This window comes from Empidonax traillii, unplaced genomic scaffold (genome assembly GCF_003031625.1).
Source record: "Empidonax traillii isolate 1590-97213 ecotype Southwest subspecies unplaced genomic scaffold, ASM303162v1 scaffold305:size1471525, whole genome shotgun sequence".
NCBI lineage: Eukaryota > Metazoa > Chordata > Aves > Passeriformes > Tyrannidae > Empidonax > Empidonax traillii.
The window spans coordinates 407,071-420,037 of record NW_020955498.1 but is presented as its reverse complement, the minus strand read 5'-3'; the positions used below and the strand labels follow the sequence as shown (position 1 = coordinate 420,037).

General features: G+C 38.1%; 1 protein-coding gene across 7 annotated transcripts in view; it reads right to left on the bottom strand.

Moving 5' to 3' along the window:
- Nucleotides 1-3,416: 3,416 nt before the first annotated feature.
- LMO3 (LIM domain only 3) overlaps nucleotides 3,417-12,967 on the bottom strand; it is a 66,714-nt gene continuing 57,163 nt past the window's right edge. For all 7 annotated transcript variants that reach the window (XM_027890995.1, XM_027890994.1, XM_027890998.1 and 4 more), the window contains one exon: nucleotides 3,417-4,099. In XM_027890995.1, the coding sequence (XP_027746796.1) occupies nucleotides 3,994-4,099 (106 nt within the window). In that variant the 3' untranslated portion in view covers nucleotides 3,417-3,993. The remainder of the gene's footprint in view (nucleotides 4,100-12,967) is intronic.

Below are 12,967 nucleotides of genomic sequence, written 5' to 3'. Positions count from 1 at the left end.
AGGGGTTGCTGGATGATTTTCCTTTATTTACATTACATGAGCAAAAATTTGAGCATCTTGGGAGGATAAGACAACGTAAGAAGGTGTGCTTAAAAAAAAAACTAAAATAAAAACACAATTATGAAATAGATAGAGTTTGAGCCCTGGTCACTGCTTCTGCCAAATCCAGGCTGTCTTGGTTCATCATCAGTAGTGGCAGATAACAGACACAGCAGGTTACAGTTGACAGAGGAGCTTTTTACAGTTGAAAATCTAGGTTTGATAATTTGTACTTTTCCACATGGATCAAAAACCAGCCACCCAAGAATAGTAGATTTTTTTTTTTAAATTATTGTTCTTATTATGTCTGGCTAAACTTAAAAATTTGTACAGATTAAGATAAAACACCCTAAAGATGGGAGACACAAATGGAAGCATTCCTGCCTGGCGAATGAGAGTACACTGAGTACTGGTCACTAGCAGAACGTTTTGCTGTATGCAGACAGAGCATGTTGACACACACAGTGATGGAGAAGGAGAACCAAGGTAGATAACTAAAAGCAACCCAAAGGAATGGTCTAGGCCTCTGTCAAAAGATCAATAAAGTGGCCTGGCAGATAATTTCTCTTCAGTGTTGTCTTATGTTCTTATACTTTATTGGAGTTGTAAATGTTTCCATTAAATGTTTCAACTCCCAGTTATTATTTTAACAGCCAGGCAAGATGGAAGTTTGAAATACAGGAAAATGTGTAACTGATCTTTGACCTACATCAAATCTAAGTTTATACTGTATCCTTTACATACAAATTTCAGATATCTATGTGAATAAGATATATGAGTTTAAAGTGCTGAAAGCAGTGCCATACCATTACAGCACCGCAAATGTGTATATCAATATTTCTTTTTCCTTACATCAGATAAGGTTGATAGAATGGTGAGACTATTTTTTTTCTTCATAGCAGGACCACCTTCCCCTTCCTCACTCTGAGCCTACGTCACAAAACACACACATGCACATATGAGCAACATGACGTGTAATAATAAGCCACTATTTCCCCGTTGCACTGTCTTAATTAACTCCATAGAGAGCTGAGCAGTGGCACTTTGTGGTAATGAGAGAGCACTTTAGCATTTACAGCACTATTAATGTATAGTTGCCATCATCCCCAACAAAGCCTTCCACAGGTTTATTTGGTTCTGGTGCTCTCAGATCTGTGGTTACCTACTGCCAATGCTCTGCTTCTCCCATGACGTCCTAATGCTGTTTGTAACACCTGCATGCATGGCTCTTGGTTTCCTGAAGAGCCAAAAATGCTTTCCAAAAGCAGTGTATGCATTAGCCCCATTTGACAGGCAGGGACAAATGAGGCACAGAGAAGCTGAATGACTTGCCCAAGCTTATAGGAAGTCAATTACATAACTAACAGTCCCTTCTTTACTGTTCTCCAGCCCTATTTCTGAACCAGGGATTTCTATCCACTGTGTAGTCTACTAATGGAAATCAGAAGAGAGATCTTTCTGATTTCTAACAGAAAGACCCAAGAGAGTCTGGAGGAGAAAATTGAAATTGGACTCAAAATAAGATAATATGATTCTTCCCTTTCTGTCCATCCTGACCTTCATGGAAAGGACAGCTTGTTTATTGCACTGGAGTAGATCTGGAAGAGCCTAATAATACCTCTGACACCAACCGCTTCGTTATCCCAAAGACATTAAGGGACTGTGGAAGGGAGTGGAAAAGAGACTTGTGCTCAAGGTTAGGAAGGAAGATAGTCCACAAAAGAGGGCTAAATTTAATTTGAAAAGCTATGTGGAGCTATTTTGTCTAATTAGCAAGAACAGTCAGAGTCGTTGCATTTCTTACTGGTCCTGTATGAGTCAAAGTCAGGTTTTGTGAGCCATGCTTATTTTTAAAAGGGTTCACAGTCAGAAACAAAACCACACTGTAACAATAGTCATTGGAACTAAATATCCATTTCTAAGTCAAGCCACTGTGCAGTGTACTCATACCATACACTAGAGGAATTACTCCACTGCATTACAAAGTTTCTTTCACCATCCCAAGGAAAAACATGTTGGAATGCACAATAGGACAGGAAGAGCAGGGAAGGACAGCACTCAACTTGAGCAGAGAAAAGGGTTCTTAATCTAAATTAAAACAAGAGCTCAGCTTCATAACAACATAGGGTATAATGGGTTTCATGTTTGTTTGTTTGTTTTTTTCTTAATACTGTTTTGTTGTCTGGGTGTTTTTATTTGTTTGTTTTTTTTCTTCTTCTTCTTTTAATACAGGTTGTTTTTCCAGTGAGCCAGATTACAGTGACAAACAGACAAGAATTAATTATGTATTTAACAACTTTTTACACATTCATCCTGCTTTCCTTTGCTAAACACCTGTAAGCTCTTTAAGGACATGAGCACTTAGGGACATCCTGCTGATGCAATAGCTTCATGGCTTTAAAAACAGAGGTCCACCTCTCCTAGGAAATGGACTGATTGCCAACAGGAGCTGTCAGCAGTGATTTCACCTCTGCCTAAGGGATTTTAATTGCCAGTATTGATGGGACAAACCTGTAGGATGTTGGCATGGACAGCAAAGTACCTATGCAGTCGAGAGTGGTAGCTCTCCCGTTCTGTATTGGTATTTCAAAGTTTTGTCCCATCCACATCAGCATTTAAATTACCTTCAGCTTGCACTGAGGTGGGTAATTAGTCACTCTCTTCGTGTCAGCTCAGGGTCATTTCTTTACTGTAAATAGACCCTCAGAGGGGGCTGTTTACAGTACCTTCTACTTTCGCTTTTTTTCAGGGTTTGTTGAGCACATAGCCCCAGAAAACTTTAGGGTTAAGCCCTGATATTAAAAAAAAAAAAAAAAAAAAAAAAAAAAAAAAAAAAAAAAAAAAAAAAAAAAAAAAAAAAAAAAAAAAAAAAAGAAAAAAAAAAAAGAAAGAAAGAAAGAAAAGAAAAAGGAAATAGAGAGAGGGAGAGAGAGACTCATCAAATTTTAAGAATTTTTTAAAATGTTTATAAACCGGAGTCTTCTCCCTTTCCTTTGCCCTGCCCTCAAACTAAATGATTTCAGAAAATAACATATATATATATATATTTATATATATATAAAAAATAAGATACCCAGAGGCACTGGTTTGCATTTAGGGCTTAATTTCCAGCTAAATTAAAAATCAAATCCAGGCATTTGGAATGCCTACGGGGTGCAAAAGCAGTACCCAAAATCATTAACTTTTGCACCTTTTATAATATATCCCAAACCAGTCAGATTTGCTTTTCAAAAATTTGTAGTAAAATAAAAGTGCTCTTTGAGGAAAATCTATGCAATTAAACAGCAGATGCTTAACCCCTGAAAAATAGAGGCTTATAACAGGAGTGCTGATAGACCCTTAACCATAGCATCATTAGCAGCAGGTGCTGCTAGTTATTAGTTTTCTAAATAGTTTTAATGTAAACAGTATTCTTAAGCTCTAAGTGTAGCGTATTGGTTGGGATTTGCTCTTTAATGCTTTTTACTAGAAAGATACAGCTCATTTAAAATAGCTGGTAGATACAGAAAGCATAAATATACAGTAAGTTTAGACACTGATTGTACTAAATGCAACAATACAAAGAAGCAAACAGGAACACAAATGGTAACACAATAAAACTGTATTACATTTGTGCTTCAAATATTACAATACATTATGTACAATAGTCCAAAATAAACATCTCATGCCAAGTGACACAAAAAGAAACAAAAAAGCCCAAACAAACAAAAAAAACCCCAAGAGCAAGCAAAAAGAATCCAGCTGTATGTACAGTACCTTTTTAATTAACATTCAACTCTGAACTGGAGCAATTTTCACTACATACAGATGCAGTCCACCTTTTATGTCACGCAACCATTCAGTCTCCCTATATCTATGCTATTCAGTAGGTTCCTGTGTCATTTCTTATATACATGTTGAGCAAAAAAGATAAAAGAACATAGTGCTTTTTATTCTTAATGATGCGGCATCCGATCAGCGAACCTGGGGTGCATAACCTTCTTTCATTAAACCCTCCTCATAGTCTGTCTGGCAGAGAATCATGTTGTTCTTCAGGAAAAATTTGTCTCCAACACAAAACCTGAAATTACAATAATAAAGAGAAAAAAGAGGTAGTCTGAGCATGAATGGTGTGATTTGATCTTACACGTAAGGACTGTACCGCAAGTGCTCGTGATCTCGCTGCACTGACCGGCTCACGCCGCTGCTGTCTGTACAGCACACTCAGACGTGTGCACGTGTGTGAAAGCCCAGCAGAGGAATTGCTCTGGTACCAGAATTAATCCCGTGCTTTCAGCAAAATCTAGTGCATTCAAGTGCTTTTGCTTCCCCGGCCAAAGACTTCATTCAAAGCCCACCGAAGACTGTGGGAGTCTTGGATCAGGTCACTGGCACACAGATAAAACACAATAAATATCCCAGGCTACTGAGTTGAGTGAAAAGTAAATGTCCCGCTTTCATACAAACCAGAAGAAAAGCAAAGAAAACAAAGTGATCATACGCAGTAGAGAGCTTGTCTGAGATATGTTGTATTTGCCTTGTGCAGGCGTGCCAGTAAAAGCTTCTCGATACATTCCAGTTGGATATTTCACTAGATTTGATTGAAAGTGGTGGTTCTGAGAACCGCTTCTAGCACACACACAATTTTACATATATTGTGGCACAAACCAGAAGCACACAGGCATGCAGAGAAACCTTTTTTTCTTTTTTTCCTGTAGGAGTTGATTATAAATTTAGGTACACAGCTAACTACTCTCTCTCTTGTGGTATCAGTGTACCTACCTTGTTATACTATTACATGCATCAGAATGATCTGATCGCTACAAAACGCTTCTGAGAGATTTGATTTGATTTTCTCTGATGACTAGGAAAAGTCACGTAATGTTAATGCTCCTGGCTGGCTGGATTCAAACTTCAAGTAAAGTAGGATTTCCCAGCTAAGCAGAATGCTTGAATTTAAGGAGGCTCTTCCCTGACACCCCCTCAACCTTTCCCCTTGACAAAGCCAGTCTTCTTGAAGATACTTAGGAAACAAGTGAATAGGGCCAACACAGAGAAAACGTTTCCCTAGTGACTGCCTTGGCAGGGTTACATGCCTTTGTTTATAGTGAACTCTCCAGCTATAAAATATATTGGGAGGCACTGCTCGCATTATTCCAATTAAAATGAAAGAAAGTAACCTAAATGAACCCCTTAACACTGATGTGAATAAATGAAACCAGCCTCTACCAGCTAATTATGGATCTCACTACATAAAGTATTGTTTAATGTGTAATGGATTATAATGTCCTTTTTTGTATAATTTCCAAATGGTGACATCTTGGACACAATTAGGGTCAGATATAAATGCTCGTGTTGTTTACGGTAGATTTAACAGCAGAGTAGCTGTGGGAATAGCTGTATATGTATTTAATTGTAACAATTTAACCTTCAAATAGTGGTGCCTACTGTAGTTGACCCAGTAAAACTCCGTGGATGACACAGGTTGACCCACCTGACCTCTGATAGCCGTCTGTCTTTATCAGATAGTCAGTTTCTAATGATGTTCAAGCAGAAATCTTGGTGAATTGTCACAGATTAAATTGTGTATGGAAAGCAGTCCTTTAATGTTTTGTGAAGTTGGAGGTTTAAATGAGTAGCAGTTGGACTGATTTACATTTGTGAAGATTGGAATGCTAGACAAACAGTGAACCCATTTATTTTCCAACTGGGTAGCTTTGGAAATTTATCCTTATGCTAGCTAAATAGATAGAGGGAAAATAGTGTAATAAAAAAGTGGATTGAAAAGAATTAGCTCTGCTCTTAAAGGAAAATTGGTTTGTTTATTTGTGGACTTTTTTTTTTTTTTCTGTAGGATTACTGCCTGCTGCTGATGATGATTGAAAATAGAGATTAGGGAATGATCCCGAAGTCTTTAAGTTACTTATGGTCAAGACTCTTTTACAGAATTTAGAGGTTCCTGTTTTTCTTCCCACCCCAATCCTGGTATACTAGACTACTAACAACACAAATGACTTTGAGTAGCTATGTTGAAGTATAGAACTCATGCAGAAAAGTTGTTCTTTGGCATTTTTTCTAGTTCCCATCTTTTGTAATTTCGTCAATTGACAGCAATACCAGTAAAAATTCTTTTTGGTATCTTACAAGATTAAGTAAAAGAGTCTTAAGTATTGCCAATAAGTAAATTTATTTTTCCTAAAGAGGTAACATTTAACAGCAACAACAAAAAAACTCTGAACCCAGCCCTTCTCAGTTTCTCTTAAATAAACATATGGACTAATATGGACTAAAAGCAGGGAAAGTTATTGTATTGTGACAAATCAGTCACTCCATTACAGCTTGCCCACGGATTAATGATGGGGACTGAGCAGGAACTGTCAGGCTGGCAGTGCCCACCACATCAGAGAGTTACTGCACAGCAGGTGTCTCTCCTGCTGGGTCAGTCACCAGTGAGAGACAAAACCAACTCTGCATCCAGCAGAAAACACTAACTCTGAACTGTGAACGTTATTCAGCTATGTATTCCTTTGTGTTCCAGAGTAATAAAAAGCTTAGCAGACTAATGTGTTTAAAATATTTAGTAAATTAAAAAGACGCTGCTTAAAGTGCAATTCACTTGCACTGCACTACTTACACGTGTGACTTCTTGCAATATCGCTTGCATCAAAATCCTGGCTGAAGGATTTAGTCTCTCAGCCCTCAGAGAAGTGATACAGTTGGAATTAAACTGCACCAGCTACATGGGGGTGTCAGGATGCCTTTCCCGATAAAAACTGTCAATGCCTTCTGCTTGTGCAATGTTAATATGTTGAGCCAGAAATGCTCTACCTATGTCTACATGGCATTTGACAGCTTTATGCATGAATGGCTTTAAACATACACAGTTCCACAAATCATTTACCTTCCAAGTGTACAGCTGTCTTGAGGAGAGGCTGCCAGTGGCCTGTCTAGACACGCTTGGCTGTTTGATAACCTGTGGGGTGGGGGTCTGTCTGCATGGTAAGACATCCTCTGGGTTCACCTGGATGATCCTTTGTGCCTTGGGGGAAACCTGTTACTTGCAATTATTGTGGTCCAAATTCTGCAACTGTTCATATGGTGCAAGTTCAGCGAGTGAAACATATTTGGCAAAGACTGACAGTGAGGGTTGTGCCGGCCCCCGAGAATTAAATGTGTGAATTGTGCACTCATTAGGTGACAAAGAGGTAAGCACCAGGTGAAAAACCTGTAATGGTGGCATGCTAGCTCTCAGGTACAGCGAGACAAGGCAAGCAGGCAGATGAAGTATGACAAATTCTGTCCATTCACACTTTCAGCCTTATTGACTCTCAAAACCAGATTTAGCCTCCTCTGAAGTGAAAGAGCTAAACCTATAACTACTGCAGATTGGTTTTACACATTCTAAAATTTAAACTCAGTTTAACTTTAAATGGAAGGGTAAATTCGAGCCTAGCCTTCCACTAGGGTTGGGTTTTTTTTTTTAATGGAATTGGCATAGGATGTAAATCAGGGCACAATTTGGACGTGTATATCAAATGGAGTCAAGGAGCGTATTAAGATGCCACTGTGTTAGGAGTGTATAATTAGGCAAGACTATTACTCTTCCAGCAGGCAGATGGTAGTCTTCAGCCTTTCCTAAAACCCTCACCCAATTTCTTTGATAGGCATGCAAGATGAACGGGAAAGAATATACAATAGGCTGCATTAACATGCCAGATTGGACTTACCACCATAAATTGATAATAGTACTCTTGACACGACTGTGACATTAGTAGAATGACCATTATAATTAACCTACATCCTAGAACTCCTGTTGTATTTTACAATGGCAAAAGGAAGGCCATTTATATTACAAAATGACCTCTGTTATCACCTTGTTTGGAAGGGGAAGGTGTGCCTAGACTAATCACAAGAAGTATAAAACTTCCATTTTGAGAAAGAGCTCTTTCATTGTTCAGAACAGATATTTAAGGAGATCTCACAGCTGTCTGTCATCTTTTCTGATGTACAAGATGCATGTCAAAGTACTGAAGGCTTCTTAAGAAAGTGAGAGAAATATTGCTGTGAGCAAAGATGTGTGTGTGCCTCCTCTGGCTGAGTCAAATCTTTGTTGTAGAAACAAACAAAATCTGGAAGCATTTAATTGATTTCGTCAAAGATAAAGGAATCTCAGACTTACCACACCTACACCCTTCCCTTCTGCTTTTTTTCAGTCAGTGATGTAACTTGTCCTCTGCTTTTCCCATTTCCTCTTTTTTTTTAAAGCTTCTTTGCATTTCCATTGTAACTCACACTAACATTACCTGCATCACTAAGAGAGCTCAGCCACCCTTTAACATCACAGTTCATCAGTCCACACCCGAGGTTTACTAATTCTGGGGTTCTGTCAAAATGTCCATTTCAAAGTCTGGATAGTACGATCTGTGCCTGGGTTTGTGCATTTTCACCAGTACAGTGTGGTGAACATGCACTCAGAATCCCAGCTCAGCTTCTAATGACAAACCTCAACGTGGTGTGTTTTTCATTTACTGTGTTTTAAATAGCAGGTATGGACAATGTATTAATTTTTATTCCAAATTTAGAGGAGCTTAGTGAAAATAAGCAGTATTCAGGCCTTCAGAATTTATAAAATGATCACTCATGGAAAAAAACCCAGTATTGGTGTTTGAAATAAGGATGTCCCTGGAACTGCATTCCCGCCCCCGCACTTGACAGAGAACAAAGGCAGCATTGTGTGGGCATTTTACAGTTAATACTGGAGGTGTTTACAGCTACATCAGGACAGCGATTTGAATGAGTGTGTAACCATTTTCAGTCCAAGTCCCATTAAAAATAAAGGCTATTTCAGATAGAAGGGTAGAACAATTGATTTAAACACCTCTCAGTGATAGCAGATGGGGGTTTTAAACCATACCCTGAGTCGACTTCAAACAGCAGAGAGAAAATATCTCAGAAATATGGAACAAGCTGCTAAAGATGCCGACAGAGAGTGAAAGGAAGGACACAGACACTCCAGAAAGTGGGAAAGCCGAAGGCAGACTGACATCTCTGCTGTAGTCAAAAGTGTCAAGCAAAGATACAGCTGAGCCCACTTTCAAGATTTTCCACTCCATTTTGCTAGTCACACACATGCAACCTGACAAAGTGTGAATGGCAGTGTCTGTTTACAAGTTTATTTTTCCAGTGGTTTCCTTTTTTTTCCCCTTTACATTTTCTGCAGAAATTAAGTATATTGAAGCTACTGTCAACATGAGGTGAATGGCTTCTGAGGAGAAGTTTAATATGTTTACAGAGAAGAAAGGGGAACACTCACACCATTAAGATGACTGTCACTAAGCTCTGCGGGCATTTAGGTGATGGAAAAACTTCAAATTAGGAGTAAGCTGGACAGAGACATGAGAGATAAGAGGATGTTAAAACCTTTAGGCTATGAGCAGAGCTTAATATTCACAAAATTGCTACAGCTGTAAGCATCGGTATCAAGAAAAAAATGAGGCATACATCTCAAAAACTGGCTTGATGCAGCAATTAGATCTCAAGGCTGAATAGCTTTATGAAAGGGAAAATAGGAGACAGTACCTATTTGACACCAGAGGACTAGGCTTGGTGGCTCAGGTGATCTCTTTCAGGCTGTCTCTGTCTACTGTCTGTCTTCTTGGAATACAGTATGTGAGACAATGCCTCTTTCTCCTCTCTCTGCAAATGTCAGATTCAGGAGACCAATAAAAGGGGACAGGCGTGTTGTGACTTAGCTCAGAGCTGGAGTTCATAGCCCAAACAAAAGTCTTCCAAAACCAAAGGGTTCTAACTACCATCCATGCTGAAACTTGCACTAGATGGTGAATTGTAAGTACTTGAAACTAAAAAAGCAAACAGTGTACATAAAAGCATAAAAATCATCAGGTCAAAAGCACTAGGCAAAAACAGGCAGGCATCTCACTGGGCCAGGATCAACTATGTAAAGGGTAGGAATGTGAGGGTCATGCAATAGCAAGCCTGAAGAATGGGCTGCCCCAAGCATCAGTGTTAATATAATTATTAGCTAGCTTGGATGGCAGAAAGGACTGGAAAGAGCACCCAGGCACAGAACAACAGAAGAAATTCAGTGTTGGCAAAGACAAAGTAATGCAAACTGAAGAAACACTTTTGTATGCTCAAGAACATTGCATGTGTTCTGTCAGGGAAAAACCAAAATGCTACTTGATAACTAAAAGTGCAATGCAGAACCAAACAAAGGGCATTATATACTCTGAAGAACTCCTGTAGAGAATGACCCAAAGGACTTAAAATTTAATGGGGGAAGAGAATGTGAAATTGGGGAATAAGGCTATACATAGAGGTCTTGCAATAGCTGGTGAGCCTTGCTACATCCATTGGTAATTTTGGGATATTTCTGATGTGTTTATAAATAAAAATGTTCTCTTCATAAATAAACTCTGTATTAGTGGAATTAGTGGCTGAAGTGAAAGGAAAGAGCAAACCTAAAGACTCTCAATAATATTGTTTTGCATATGAAGGCACAGAAGTTTAACTTTCAATAAAGAAAGAAAGTTGAACTGTTATCTTATAAACACATCCTTACTCAGAATCTGCTGTTTGATTTTGATTAGTGTAACTAGAGGAAGAAAAAAGGATCCTAAGAAGGACAACAGAAATTATTAATGACATGGTGACTGACAAGGTTATTCAGTTTAAAAGAAAAAAGAAAAAAGAAAAATTATTCATAGTAAATTTAAAGAACTCCAAAATGGGTGATGTGTCAGGTGTCTACCATTTCAGGGTTTTAGTGTTACACAAGTAATGAAAAACAAAAGATTTGAAGATATTTACTAATGGGAGAAGGTGGGATGCTTTGCCATAGGAACCTCCGAAGAGCTACGCTGGAGCATCCATGAAATAGGATTTATTGTAAGAAAACAACAAAATTAATTCTTAAGAGTGCCACTAGCTCCAAATTGTGAGGAAGAAAGGTACTCTACAGGCAGCCTGCTTTAATCGGTTTCATGATAGCTATTGCAATATAATCAGGATTAGGGTCACTTTTGAGAATTTCCGAAATTCTTTGAGACTTCTGGAACCACGCCCCGTTTACACCAGATGAACTACACTGTATTTCAGGTAAATTGATTCTTTTGTTCTCAGTCTAAGACACCTTAAGACTGTTTCAGTAACCCTTTGCCTAAACTACATAAAAAGTAAAAATCAAATAAAAGACTGGATTGAAGGCTCAGGAATAATGAGGCTAAGAACTATTACATATCCTAATAAAGTTCCATTTCAGAAATACCTAACAGCACTTTTCTAGGGGGTCAGTGTCCCCAAAGCACCGTATGATGTGTATTAGCTGCAGTGAAATTGTACATTCGTTCACAGTTGTAATGGTAAAAGAGGAATATTAAAATAATTACAACAGCTGTGCCTTTTTTTTTTTTTTTTTTTGGGGGGGGGAATGGGAGAAAAAGAAATTTCGCTTCCTCAGATCCATGAGTGCTAACTATGATGAAAATCTTTTGCACTCCGGCTAACAAACATTGTCTGCTTTGCTTGACTGATGAAGATTAGCTGACTTCTTACATTAAAGAAGTTTGTCTTGTATGGGCTGAAGTGACAAGACAATAACTAAGTGCTAATTGTGCATAACCAACACTAAAGATATGCAGCCCCATTATGGCATGTAATAAATGAAGCGAACAACAGAAATATATTAGGGGCTTTAATAATGATACTAGAACCGTGGTTTGGAAAAAAACAGGGATGTGAAGGGTTTAAGAAAGGAAACCTAGGAGAGTGCGTGTGTCTTTCTTAAATGGGTGCTATGGGAGCCTCTGTCTGCCTTGCTCAGAATACAGTTTCGTAGTTCTGCAGCAAGACAAAATTGATATAGGACTTTAAATAGCATTAGAACCTATAATTACTTTGCATTATTATATAGTTTAAGCGGCAGTTATTACTTGCCTGGTATTTTAATTTCCCATGCAACATGATGAAAAAGGTCAATTTGGCGTTTTTTAAAGAGCATAATTGTAGTGTGCTACACTTATTAGCAGCTGTACATTTTATGGTTCTTTAGGGATGTTTGATTTTTAAATGACTAGAGTGTTAAAAAATAATAAACTGTAGGACAAGGTGAGTTAGAAAGCTTATTTAGAGCTGTGTCTAACTTTGTCATGTTAGATGGTTATCTTCCTAATTTTTTATTACCTCCCTAGAAATGTACATCTTGCGTTTCTTCCCACCTGAAACTGAAAAAAATATGAATGCCATAAAATGCTAAATAGGATCATGTAATAACTGAAAAATAACTGAAAATAATAGGGACATTAAGGAGAGGACATAATTGGCTCTCTCAGTTCCTATGCCTCATAGAAGTCACTGACAAAGCTGCTAGCGGCTCTCGTGGAGTCAGAAATGGAGCTCTCGGTGAAATATCTGACAGGATTTGGCCACCACTCTGAGAGTAGTTGGTATAAATTTGGCTGCATTAACCTCTGAAAAAATCAGTTGTTACAATTTTAGCATTTTTTACATTTGTTCTCCAACTGTGCCATATGGGTGATGCTTCAGAACAAAGTATCAGGTTTGGATCTTTGAGATTTTTATAACCTACAGTTAGGATATGGAAATAAAAATAGGTCTATAAGAGGTCCAATGGTGCTACAGAGGAAATGGTGGAAACAACATCTTTTAAATTTAAATGAATACAGTTCTGGCAACAGGAAGAAACAATGTGTACTTTAAAAGAAATGCATGTGATAAAAATGAAGAATTAAGTGAAATTAATGCAATAATGACAAATGGTAGTGCTATGCTCTTCTGCAGAAAAGGATCTCAAAGACCTTTATAAATATTAATTAATTAAACTTGACAGACAGCCTTTTGAAGGAGAGGAAGTAACATTATTCTTTTTTATTGATGCGGGATTTGAGGCACAAAAAGTTTTCTGGCCAAG